Source organism: Bubalus bubalis, chromosome 8 (assembly GCF_019923935.1).
Source record: "Bubalus bubalis isolate 160015118507 breed Murrah chromosome 8, NDDB_SH_1, whole genome shotgun sequence".
NCBI lineage: Eukaryota > Metazoa > Chordata > Mammalia > Artiodactyla > Bovidae > Bubalus > Bubalus bubalis.
The window spans coordinates 98043019-98057115 of NC_059164.1; the positions used below are offsets into that span (position 1 = coordinate 98043019).

Genomic DNA, 14097 nt, shown 5'->3' on the forward strand with positions numbered 1-14097 from the left:
ATAAAAGGATGTTATTTCATGCTGGTCATTGCAACGATCCTTCTTTTTAATCTTCTGGTTTGAATGCTTATCTTGCCATACTTGAACTGCTGCCTTCCAAATGCAATACAGATTTATAGAGCTTCAGTAAGGAAACAAGCAGGCAAAATGAGTTTCTTCCGTGTATTTTAGAGTCTAAAGTGGCGCCGGAGGTCTCCAGGTTTTCCAGGAATGCCCATGGCAACCTCACACTCTTCCTGTGACCTGGGTAGGAGCTCCTAAGAGAGATGGTGAGAAAAGATAAAGGTCCTGTAGCCAATGGGTAGTGACACCAAGCCGGGGAGGGTAGGTTCCCGAGAAAACATCCAGAACAGTGCCTTATGTTTCTAATTACCAAGCATGGTTACAAAGTAAAATCAGGCAACACTTTTTTTTCAGACTGATGGAAGCGTTTAAATCAGCTCTGAATGTCAGTGTTTTCTAATTATGATGGAGGAGTGGCAAGGCATCTCCAAAGGCCTTGGAAATTTGACGTGTTCAACCCTGATTCTCTTCTTATTTGTTGTCATCCCTTCTCTCTCCTTTTCCTTTGAACGTCCCAGAAATTCCCTCAATTACAAAGGCCTAATACCCTTCTTTCCTGAAACCAGAATGTCTTTCTAAGACAAGTTTCTTTTCCACTAGAAGAGACAACCACAACTACAAATCTTAATATAAAATAGAGCTTCGTAGTGAACCACCATCCCCAAGGTTACTAAGAGTTCAACTGGAGGCATGACCTTTTGATCACGTCTTAGCCAAGTTCCTCTGTTTACCAATTAAATCAAAAAATAAGCAATGCCCTGGAACCCACTTTAACTCAATAAGTGTGAACTTAGTGCTGACTATAAGAAAAAAAAAATAGTTAAAAATTTTGAGGGTTGACGAAAATGAGTGATAATCACTAGGAGATTACAGCCTTCTGTGTGTTAGTCGCTCAGTCCTGTACGACTCTTTGCAGCCTGCCAGGCTCCTCTGCCCAAGGGATTCTCCAGGCAAGAATACTGGAGTCGATTGCCATTTCCTTCTCCATACAGCCTTCTAGGGAAGACAGATATGTGTTCACTAATTAAAATGCAAGCTCCAATTATACAGGTATCAGTAAACACTCATGTCGGTGAATACAAGATTCAGAGATCCTGTCATCTCTGCTTGTCGTAAGCGGGCTTACACTCTGAGCCATTCTTTATTTGAAGGAAAGTCCAGAAATTCCCAAACTAACAAATGGGTGAAACTACCATCTAAATGATTCATGAGAAAGGAAGGAGGAAGAAGTCTAAGCACTTTTCAATTTGTTATTTAACTTCGTTACGGATTTATATGTTAAATTGTGTATCTATTACATTCGAGGGACATAATGGATAATGTCCCTCAGTTTGGCTTCAAAGCTTATCATCTTAGATTACAAACTCCTAGAATATAGTCTCTGCTGCTGCTGCTGCTGCTGCTAAGTCACTTCAGTCATGTCCAACTCTGTTGGACCCCATAGACGGCAGCCCATCAGGCTCCCCCATCCCTGGGATTCTCCAGGCAAGAACACTGGAGTGGGTTGCCATTTCCTTCTCCAATGCATGAAAGTGAAAAGTGAAAGTGAAGTCGCTCAGTCATATCGGACTCCCAGCGACCCCATGGACTGCAGCCCACCATGCTCCTCCGTCCATGGGATTTTCCAGGCAAGAGTACTGGAGTGGGGTGCCATTGCCTCTTCCGAGAATATAGTCTCTAACTTGCTTCAAAATTCTAAAACACAGTAAGTGCATTTGATGATCATGATGAGTAGATGTTGAATAATTTACTAAGGAATAATTAATCCCCTGATTGTAATAACATGTCCTTCATGTGCAAAAATGTCACCAGTACAAAGTGTCACTAGGGCATACCGTTGAATTGTTCCCAGCAGTGTAAATGGATTTGTATCCTGCTATGGGCTTCCCCATGGGCTCAGTGGTAAAGAATCTGCTTTTGATGTGAGAGACAAGGATTCAGTCTCTGGGTCAGAAAGATCCCCTGGAGGAAGAAATGGCAACCATTCTTGCTGGGAAAATCTCATGCACAGAGGAGCCTGGTGAGCTACAGTCTTGTTATTGTTCAGTCACTCAGTCATGTCCAACTCTTTGTGACCCCATGTACTGCTGCACACCAGACATCCTGTCCTTCACCACCTCCTGGAGCTTTCTCAAACTCATGTCCATTGAGTAGGTGACACCATCCAAGCATCTCATCCTCTGTCGTCCCCTTCTCCTCCTCCCTTCAGTCTTTCCCAGCATCAGGATCTTTTCCAGTGAGACGGTTCTTTGCATCAGGTGGCCAAAGTATTAGCGCTTCAGCTTCGTTCTCTGTCCTTCCAATGAATATTCAGGACTGATTTCCTTTAGGATTGACTGATTTGATCTCCTTGCAGTCCAAGGGACTCCCAAGAGTCTTCTCCAACACCACGGTTCAAAAGCATCAATTCTTCAGCACTCAGCCTTCTTTTTGGTTCAACTCTCACATCCATACATGACTACTGGAAAAACCATATCTGACTACACGAACCTTTGTTGGCAAAGGTTTTGCTTTTTACTATGCTGTCTACATTTGTCATAGCTTTTCTTCCAAGGGCTGTGGTCTATAGTGTCACAAAGAGTCAGACACGACTGAGTACATCTAAATTCTGTCACCTTATTAATCTCTTGTACTAGCAGGATACCTGGCTAAGGCTCTGGATCTTGTTGTTGATCACTAAATTGGAAATGTTAGATGAGAAGCCAATCATGAAGAGCAGACTCATGCGTTGCTGATATTTTTATAGCTGAGTAGACTGGAAAGGCCAGAGAGTCATGCACAAGTAAAACTAAACTGTTATGTAAAATATGGTGACCTCCGTACCATGTTTATAATTGGTGAAGACCTATGGCCTCTGACCTTTTGTTCCAAGTAAGCCACTCTTGGGTCTTGTTGTGCAATTTGAAGTGTGATCTCTCTTCAGACAGTGTCTCAGCTTCTTTTGCATTCACTGAGCAGTCATTTCACTTCTCAGTTGCAAGTGTGCTCAGAACAGCAAGACTGCAGATCTGAAAGATCTCTCATAGATCAACAAAGAAGTTACTAATGAGAGGATTAAACGAGCACATCCCTGCTTTGAGAGGCTGCCCATACCATACCCCTTTCCATTCCGTCTACTCTAGGAGATATAAGGTCTTTGAAGACAGAGACGTCTCTGAACTGCATAACACCATGGTAAAGTCACTTCATATTAGGAGTTGGAAGGCCTTACAGTGGGCTGTCCAATAGAACTTTCTGTGATGATTGAATGTTCTCTGTGCTGTCTTACATGGAAGCCACTAGACACATGTGGCTACAGAGCACTTGAAATGGGGCTGGTGAGACAGAGGCACTGAATTTCTAATTTTAATTAATTTAAATCACCTCCTGTGACTAGTGACAACCATATTGAGCAACACAGCCTTAGAATCTCAAAAAATAGCTTTCCACTACAACCCTAAACAGATGGCCATTTCACCTCTACCTGACTATTTCCCGTAACTGGGTTCACATTTTCTCAGTAGCCCTACCCATTGTTGGATAGGTCCACTGAGACAAGGATCCTACCCTGATGTGACATCAGAATTAGCCTCTGTTATCAGGTATGCATTTAGAAAGCACATTTAGGAATTTTTAAAGCATAGCTATGCATTTTTTTCTCACCTGGGCATAGACTGGTGGAGAATTTCTGTCTTTGCCGTAGCAATTTGCTCCCATGATTTCTGATGCTTTTCTCTTCTTTCTGGGCCAAGAGAGCAACAGTGCCATATGCCTTTGCTGATTTGATATGTTCTGTTCTGTGTCTTTTGGTCTAATTCTCCTGGAGTTTGCTGTGAAAGAGTATTTTAAACTCTCAAAAAGGGTACCAAAGGAATAGTATTCCAAATTTTTAATTCTTTCAGTCTTATAAGAAAACTTTTTAGCTTGGTTTAGAGATGAGTCTAAACACCAGTCCTGGTTTTCCACTGATGGGCTGTGGTGCAGGGGCTGATGCCACAGTCCTATCTGTCTCAGTCTTCTTTCTTTAAATGGAGGTGAATCTACTTTTCTTACTTGGGAAGATCAGTGAAATGCCATGGGACTGTGAACAACTTAAAGTGCTCCAGATGGGTAGTAACGCTTGGAGATGAGACATAAAATTCCAAAGTGTGTGGTCTTCACAGTGTGCAGGCCAGTGTAGATAAACACCATCCCTTCACAAATCTAAAACGCCCAGTGTCCATTCCTCTTAAGGTGGAAAGGAGGCCATGAAGACATTGATTTTTGTAACATTAAGACTTCTGTTTTCCTGTTTTGCAAGTGGAGAAATTATGAATAGAGAAAAAAGTAATAATGAAAGACTGAGCAAAGAAGGAAAGAAAAAACAGGTCATAACATGTTAATCTGCTCTTAGTAGGGCCTTGTGTTCTGTATTCCACTGATGAGAGACAAGAAACAACTTGAGAAGGCAGAGTTCCTCAGATTGATCCCATTCATTTTTATTTCTGTGTTCCTGGTCTTGACACATGTGTCTTAGTGATGGCATTTTTTAAAAAGTAGCACAGATTTTTGGAGCAAAATGGTGAAGGTTGAGGTAAAGTTAAGTCCAAACTGTATGTTAGAATCCATGTGTTTATTTGGTTTTTGAGTCCCAAATGAACTATTTAGTTGAGAAAAGAGTAAAGCAGGTTGATAAATTGATTTTTTTTTAAAGGACAAAAGTTCATTTTCAGAAAGAAAACACTGCCAGATCTACTGTGTAACTACTGCAGATGTGGGTTTATATAACTTTTGAGATTCATATATAGCCTGTTACCTAGGTCTTTAATTCACTTTGTAAACACTGATCAGTCAGTAAACCACAGAGATGATTCAGCTTGAGTTACATTTTTCACTCTCAGCATGGTAAAATCAAGAATAAAAATCTAATAGTTCAAATCAGCTACAATTCCTGAGTGCCTGCTATGTCCCAAGAGTGAAAAGAGCTTTTAAAAGGCTGTTTCTATTCCTAAGTGGCCTTAAGAATGAAAGCATATGGAAAGTAAATTATCAGTAACATATTTAAGTACTAGTTAGAACAACTAATAAGCCAGGGCAAGGCAGTACATTATTAATTACCAAAAGTGAATGATGGATATTCAAGGAGTGAGATATCACTACCAAACTGGAGTCCTCAGGAAAGGCATAAAGGAATTGAAATTTGAGGCAGAAATGCATGACTGGACAGAAATGCATGAATGTGGACAATGAAACTATTCTGTCTGATATTGTAATGCTAAATACATAACATTATGTGTTTGGCAAAACCCATAGAATGTACCAAAGTGTGAAACTTAATGTAAACAAGAACCTTAAAAGCTAGCGGAGGTGGTAGAATTCCAGGTGAGCTATTTAAAAACCTAAAAGATGATGCTGTAAAAGTGCTGCACTCAATGTGTCAGCAAATTTGGAAAACTCAGCAGTGACCACAGGACTGGAAAAAGTCAGTCACTTTTCATCCCAGTCTCAAAGAAGGGCAGTGTAAAAGAATGTTCAAACTACTGGACAATTGTGCTCATTTCACATGCTTGTAAGGCTATGCTCAAAATCCTTCAAGTTTAGGCTTCAGCAGCACATAAGCCAAGAACTTCCAGATGTACAAGCTAGGTTTAGAAAAGGCAGAGGAACCAGAGATCAAATTGCCAATATTAGTTGAATCATAGAGAAAGCAAGGGAATTCCAGAAAAACATCTCCTTCTGCTTCATTGACTGTGCTAAAGCCTTTGTGTGGATCACGACAAACTGGAAAATTCTTTAAGGGATGAGAATACCAGACCACCTTACCTGCCTCCTGAGAAACATGTATGCCAATCAAGAAGCAATAGCTAGAACTGGACATGGAACAATGAACTGGTTCAAAATTGGGGAAATAGTACAACAAGGCTGTATATTGTCACCCTGTTTATTTAACATATGCAGAGTACATCATGTGAAATGCCAGACTGGATGAATCGCAAGCTGGAATCAAGATTGCCAGGAGAAATATCAACAACCTCAGATATGCAGATGATACCATTGTAATGGCAAAAAGCAAAGTGGAACTTAAGAGCCTCTTGATGAGCGTGAAAGAGGAGAGTGAAAAAACTGACTTAAAACTCAACATTCAAAAAACTAAGATCATGGCATCCAGTCCCAACGCTTCATGGCAAATAGAAGGGGAAAAAGTAGAAGCAGTGACAGATTTTCTTTCCTTGGGCTCCAAAATCATTGCGGATATGACTGCAGGCAAGAAATTAAAAGACGCTTGCTACTTGGAAGGAAAGCTACGACAAACCTAGACAGCATATTAAAAAGCAGAGACATCACTTTGCTGACAGAGGTCTGTATAGTCAAAGATGTGGTTCTTCCAGTAGTCATGTATGGACGTGAGAGTTGGAAAAGACCCTGATGCCAGGAAAGATTGAAGGCAAAAGGAAAAGAGGGTAGCAGAAGATGAGACGGTTAGATAGCATCACAGACTCAATGGACATTAATTTGAACAAACTCTGGAGACAGTGAAGGACAGGGAAGCCTGGCGTAACAGTCCATGGAGTCACCAAGAGTCAGACACGACTTAGTGACCGAGTGACAAAAACACCAAATCAATATTAGCTCGTTAATGATAACAAATGTACCACTGCAAGATTTTAGTAATGGGCTGTATTAGTTTGCTAGGACTGCTGTAACAAAGTACCACAAACTGGGTGGCTTAGAATAGAAATTTATTATCTCATAGTTCCAGAGACTAGAAATCAAAGTGTCAGCAGGGTCCCTCTGAAGACCCCAGGGAATGTCTCACTCCTAGCTGCTTGTAGCCTGAGGCGTTCCTGCCGCACCATGTTCTCATGTGTTTGCCCATGATCTTCCCTCTGTGTATATCTCTATAAGATATATACAAGATAGATACATCTTAGATATGTCTCTAAGTCCAAATTCCCCCTTTTTATAAGGACACCAGTCATACAGGATTAACACTCATCTTAACTTGACTACATGTGCAAAGACACAATTTCTAAACAAGGTCACATTCTGAGGTGCTGGGGGGTAGAAGTTCAGCATATCTTTTGGTGGGGAATACACGGTTCAGTGCAAACACAGAAACACCGGGTGGGGGTGAAGGTGAGGGAGTATATGGGTACTCTACTTTCTGCTCAGTTTTTCCTTAAACTGTGTTGTTGTTCAGTCACTTAGTCATGTCCAACTCTTTGTGACCCCATGAACTGCAGCACGCCAGGCTTCTCTGTTCTTCACTAAGTCCCAGAGTTTGCTCAAACTCATGTCCATTGAGTCAGTGATGCCATCCAACCATATCATCCTCTGGTGCCCCCTTCTCCTCTTGCCCTCAATCTCTCCCAGCATCAGGGTCTTTTCCAATGAATCAGTTCTTTGCCGTAGGTGACCAAAGTATTGGAGTTTCAGCTTCAGCCCTTCCAGGGAATATTCAGGCTTGATTTCCTTTAGGATTGACTGGTTTGATTTTCTTGCTGTCCAAAGGACTCTCAAGAGTCTTCTTCAGCACCACAGTTCAAAATCATCAGTTCTTCGGTGCTAGGCCTTCTTTATAGTCCAACTTTCACATCTGTATATGACTACTGGAAAAATCATAGCTTTGATTATACAGACCTTTGTCGGCAAAATTATGTCTCTGCTTTTTAATACACTAGGTTTGTCATAGCTATTCTTTCAAGGAGCAAGTGTTTTTTAATTTCATGGCTGCAGAAGTCCGAGAAAGTGAAATCTGACACTGTTTCCATGTTTTCTCCATCTATTTGCCATGAAGTGATAGAACTGGATGCCATGATCTTAGTTTTTTGAATGTTGAGTTTTAAGTCAACTTTTTCACTCTCCTCTTTCACCTTCATCAAGAGGCTCTTTAGTTTCTCTTCACTTTCTGCTATTAAAGTGGTATCATAGGCATATCTGAGGTTATTGATACTTCTCCCAGCAATCTTGATTCAGCTTGTGATTCATCTAGCCTGAAATTTCACATGATATACTCTGCATAGAAGTTAAATAAGCAAGGTGACAATATACAGCCTTGATGTACTCCTTTCCCTATTTTGAACCAGTTCATTGGTCCATGTCTGTTGTTCCTTCAACTTAAAACTACACTAAAAAAATTAATTAAAAAAAATTTTTTTAATTTAAAAAATATGATCCAGCACATAGCACATATTTGATTCATGTTGGTTACTTTTCAAAGTTGCATTGACTTAGCATCCCTGACACAACAGATTTTATTCTTGATGTGTTCTGAGACCAGTGTTGGCACTGCCCCAAATTCCAAGGACCTCCTGCAATCATTCACCATTCACTTTATGATGATTTGAAGGTAGATAGAACTTAGCTTTCTCTACAAATTTCTCCCCTTAATAATGGAGTACTGGCCAGCTGCTGCTGCTAAGTCACTTCAGTCGTGTCCAACTCTGTGCGACCCCATAGATGGCAGCCCGCAGGCTCCCCCATCTCTGGGATTCTCCAGGCAAGAACATTGGAATGCGTTGCCATTTCCTTCTCCAATACTGGCCAGCTAGCTACCACCTACTGCCTTGACTATTTTTACACCTGTGTGCATGTGTGTGAATATACATATTAATACATGTACATACACTCATGCACACACAAACACATACACACCCACATATGTGCACACACATACACATTTAAGATGACTTCCTACCTGCCACCAACCCTGTCCCAAACAAAAGCAGAAACTAGTTCTCCTTATAAAGTTGTCTCAGGAAATATCTCTAGTGAAGGTCACATATCCATAAAGGAAAAAAAAAAACTTTGCAAAGGTAAAATATAATAATTGTTAGAATTCGTGATTGAAAGACGCACATTGGAAATTAAACTCAATATTTTTAAGGAAAAGAATCCTAGATTGGATTTAATAAATAGATTTTAATTCCCAATACAGAGAGGGAAATGAATAAGGGAGGAAACAAAGAAAGTATCACAGAATGAGACACATAAAAAAAAGGAAATAACCGAAGAAATATTGATAAATATCTCCCCATCCCCCAAAAAGAAGTTGAGAGGGAAAAAGAAAGCAGAGAGAAGGAAAGGGAAGGAGGAAGCTTCAGGATGCTCTAGCACGGAGGTGAGACACGTGATAGACACACAGGAAGTCCACTCACAGCACCACTCACCTGTGTCATCGGCTTGATAGTGCCGCTACCCAAAGGAAGGGCAGCATGTTAAGTAATTTGAAATCTCTGACATTGACTTACTCCTTAGTTGTACCAGCATAGATATGCCCTATTTTAAGAAAATCTGGTATTTGAGAACCCAAATTGAAAAGACATGTGTATTAGTAGGTGATGGTTCTCCTGCCTTTGTAAAATGCTTTTTCTCCCTTGACAAAAGGAGTCGCACCAAGGTTTTTCAGTAGCATGACTACAATCTCCCCAGCACAAAAATTTAGATTTTCATAAAGCTTTTCAAGAACCCATCTGTCACATTCGTGGATACATACCTCCCTTCGTCTGCGTCTGTCTTTCAAGCTACTCTGTCCACTTGCGACACTCACGAGCCCCACTGTTTACAGAAGCTCTCTGCCTTGACATGTCATCACTTGGTTGATGGAGAGTTTGTTTCCTGTCCAATGTTACTGGAAGGAGTTCAGCATCGACTGGGGGTCAGGGAGGAAATGAGAGATTACTAGCTGAGGACATGGGAGCTGCTGCTTCCAAAAGAGGGGAAAATTCACTTACAATTCTCCCCAGACGTGGCTCCCCTTACGAGGAACAGTGCCAGGGAGGTTCAGAGAAGTTCTGTGATGATATAAGGGTGTGAGGATTGAGAAGACTTCCAGCTCCATCCTACAGTGGGACCAGCAAACAGCCATTTTCACAAGCACAGACAACTTCCCCCCAAACACAGCACGTGTCCCAAAAGAGAGTCATCCCGCACCACCCGGTACAGAAATGTGCTTCTTCCACCACGTCAAGTGTACCCGTCACACATCCACCAAGCAGAGCCCAGAAAGCCATCATATGTGTAGACGCTTCATTGAGCGCTCACTCCCTCTCTCTTCTCCTAGTGCCTTCATTCAACGAGCAAACACCTGGTTAGGTAGAGTTCCTATATGGTTGAAAAAGAAAAACACCCAAATAATAAAAGATGGGATCTGCTTGCAATGTGGGAGACCCGGGTTCAATCCCTGGGTCAGAAGATCCCCTGGAAAAGGGAATGACAACCCACTCCAGTATTCTTGCCTGGAGAATCCCCTGGATGGAGGAGCCTTGCAGGCTCTAGGACATGGGGTCGCAAAGAGTTGGACATGACTGAGTGGCTAACACACACACACACACACACCCACACAATAAAAGGTGGAGGAGTAGAAGGAGGGAATGGGTCGGGGAAAAAATTTGCGTGGGTCGAGAGCCGGTGAGGGTGGCCAACCACAGTGACCACATGATGTTAATTAGCTGCACTTCCCGAATGCTCCAGGATGCCGCTTGGCTCTGCCAGCCGTGCGCATCTTCTCCCTGCTTGGAAATGTTTGTTTCACCACTCATAGGCACCTGCACTAGAGGTATAGTCTGAGAAAAAACCCAGCCGCCGCTGCCAGCAAACCACCAGCACGACTCCTCGGCTTAATGAGGCTGGAGCGAGACCCAGAGGCTTAGAGGCTGCTCTTCAAGCTACTAGATAAATTAAGAAAAGTGAAATTGTTTGCTTACAGACAGAACCTCTTTCTCCTGTTTCTGTTTGCTGTTGCTATAGTTATTCCAGAAGTGGTGTATATACCACAAAAGACTTTACTGAAGGAAGAAGCCTTTGCCCCGCTGCACCCAGGGCTGTCCTCATGCACCCTGCATTGTGCTTAGTACAGGAGCCCACCCCAGGGAGACACGTGGCCTCTCAGGAGACCCTCAAATCACTTTCTTTTTTTTTTTCCATTCTGATAACTATGGAGAGATCAGACTGAAAAATATAAAGAAATTTTTTCTTGGTTTCTGAAGTAATTTTTCAAAAAAGAAAACTGATTTTTTTTTTTCCTTTATAACTAGCTAAATATTTGGAAAGAACTCTTTGTAAGAGGCAGATAGAAAAACACTGAAAAGTCAAAAATCCCCAAATAAACACCCAAATTTGAATTTCTAAAGGATTTATGAGCAGGATAAATAATACCTTAGGGAATAAGAAGGGAGGGGGAATTCAAACGTTGTATCGTTTTGTTTTGGTTGGCTGAGATTTTATTTTTGTTTTTGTGGGTTTTTTTAAGGGGGGAAATGCTTGGAAAAATAAAAGCATTTAGTGATTTCACAAGGTTTCTGAACTTGGCCTCAAAGTCTAAGTTTTGCTTTTCACTCCCTCACACAAAGATGCCATTAGGGGATGGCTTCAGGTTTTGCACGTCTCTCTCTTCTTACGCAGGGCAAATGGCTTGTCTCATGTGCACAGAAAGGGCTGGAAAATATTTTTTGTGATCTGAGTGCAGCACAGAGTCTAGGATTCCAGAGGAAGTGGAGGCCTCCCGCTCCACACAGGAAACAATCTTCAAGCAGGCCTTAAATGCCAGATTCCAGGCCGAGTTTAACTAACCACTGACAGCTCTGTAAACAAAGCAAGGACAAAAAGAGCCCGCTTCCCCTTTTCTGGTAGTCATTTTGGGTTTGGGGGCTGCAGGGGAATTCTGGAATACTTGACTCCATGGCACAGAGACGCAGGAAAAGCGGACTCCTCAGTTGAAGAGCTGGAAAGGGAAGATCTTTCTGGGATTAAAACCATCACGGAGGAGGTAGGAAAGGAGAAAATGGTTGGGTTACAAAGAGCGGCGACTTCTGAGATCTGAAAACAGTTTGATCATATGTAACTGCTTTGAAAAATGCTGCTGCACTGTGTTTAGTCATGGTACTCTTGCTGTATCATTCTGATATTAATATTCTTTTAGGATATGCAAATGATGCCTAGATGCTTGTATTATTTTATTTCTCTCTTTACTTCTGCTTTTCTCTTAGTTCCAGACATTCCTTTTCTTGCCACTTTTCTTTTTCTCACTTGTGTTCCCCTTTTCTCTTTCTTTGTTCACTGATTTTTATAACTTTGGTCTGTAGTTCAGCAGGTTACAAAGAACAATATCATTCAGTAGCTTTCGAGTGATCCCAGCAATATTTCAAGTCGTCAGACCTCTCTGTCTCTCAAGGTCTTTGCTTTAAAAAAAAAAAAAAACAAAAAAAAAAACCCTGAGATTCTGGGATTTTACTTATTTGTCTCTAAGTTGCATGAATGGGACTGAATTTAGCACATAAAGGACATAGCTTGGCTTGGGAGTCCAAAACTGATCACTGGCTGCCTCATTCATCTTCTGAAGTGTTTTTCTTAAGAATAAACAAAAAGGGGGATAAAATAATGGTGAGGGGCTGAGATGACTCATCTATGATATCGATTTTACTTCCTCCCCTTTAGATCCAGACGTTCTCTGGTCTCCCTAAATCTGAACCCACACCATGGATGATTTTGAACGTCGCAGAGAACTCAGGAGGCAAAAGCGAGAAGAGATGCGTCTGGAAGCAGAAAGGTAAGGTTTCTCTGTTCTGTTATACACAATGTTGGTTTCAGGCCTCGAAGATCATGGGCCTCAAGGGCCACATATATGGCATGCTAAACTGTTTGCAAAAGCAGTTGTAGAAAATATTCCCAGCCATTAAGACTCTATATTCTGGGCAAACAAACATCAAGAAAAAGAGAGATTGGAGATTTAATCTGTGTCTTTCATATTATCCATAGACTTTTAAATGACAAAGACAATGTATGGATAAAAGTTTTAAAATCACTTATAATATTGAAATGCCAAAAAAAAAATGACAAATATTGAATACTGAAACCATTTAGGAAATGGAAGTCTTCCGTCTGAAAGAATAAAGGCAATAAGATCCGGATGGACCTCAGGACAAATTTTTATTCTTATGAGAAAAGCAGCCAAATCCAGTAATGGACATATTATGGGTTAGTAGCTGGCAGAGTGTGTTATTGTGGAGATTCTAATTGAAAGTTGTTGTGTTGTGTGAGGCCTCTGTTGTGTGACTTTCAAGGGCAGGTTGGGGAAATAAAGCAGTGACATACGAAACACAGGACATAAAGGCATCTTTTAAATCTTTAGGCCTCGGAGCAAAGGACAGTGGCATTTAATGTGACTTAACTTAGATATTCATTTGAGAAAGCAGAATAGGCATTCACAGAAAGAAAAATGTTAAACAGTTATTTAAAACCGAATAGATTTTGCCTCATAATATTAGTAATTCCAAAAGATGGTAGTAAGATAATACCTTAGTGATTCTGTAGCAGAAAACTAGAAACTTACACTGATAGCAAAATATATTTAAAGCATGTGCTAAATTGCTTCAGTCATGTCTGGCTCTTTGTGACTGGTAGCCTGCCAGGCTCCTCTCTCTGTGGGGATTCTCAAGGCAAGAATACCGGAGTGGGTTGCTGTGCCCTCCTCCAGGATTTAAAGCATGGGATCTACTTATTTGTGTAGAGAATTCAAAAGAAGAAGGTAAGAGTACTGCCTTTGATTAAGTTGGTCAGAGTAGATTGCCGTATGCCACATGGTGCCATGAACAGTACCTGGGCTCTGTGGGTTCGGATCCCATCTCTCACTTAGGAGCTCTGTGGCCATGAGCAAGGGGTTTCTCTCTACAGCACAGCTGCCTTATTTGTAAAATAGGCATGACATCTATGTAGCTTCTGTGGTTGTTGTGAAGATTATTGAACTTAATAAATGGCCTAGACTAGTACCTGGCACATAAATGTATGCTACTATTTTTTTTATTGGAGTATAATTGCATTACACTGTCATGTTAGTTTCCACTGTACAATGAAGTGAGTCAGCTATATGTATATATATATATCCCCTCCCTCTTGAGCGTCCTCCCACCCCACCCCCACATCCCACCCCCTAGGTCATCACAGAGCACAGAGCTGAGCTTCCATGCAATCAGCAACTTCCCACTAGCCAGCTATTATACACATGGTAGTGTATATACGTCAATGCAACTTTCCTAGTTCGTCCCGCCCTCCCCTTCCCCCGCTGTGTCCACACATCCA

The 14097-nt window shown here is 41.4% G+C and overlaps 1 protein-coding gene across 8 annotated transcripts in view; it reads left to right on the plus strand.

Annotated features, from left to right (window-relative positions):
• The window catches only part of CALD1 (caldesmon 1), a 204610-nt gene that overhangs the window by 84970 nt on the left and 105543 nt on the right, over positions 1-14097 (plus strand). For 7 of the 8 annotated variants that reach the window (XM_044946883.1, XM_044946884.1, XM_025291551.2 and 4 more), the window contains one exon: positions 12457-12568. In XM_044946883.1, the coding sequence (XP_044802818.1) occupies positions 12498-12568 (71 nt within the window). In that variant the 5' untranslated portion in view covers positions 12457-12497. Of the gene's footprint in view, positions 1-11411; positions 11789-12456; positions 12569-14097 lie in introns of those variants that run through there. The other variant, XM_025291554.2, reaches the window with a different exon arrangement.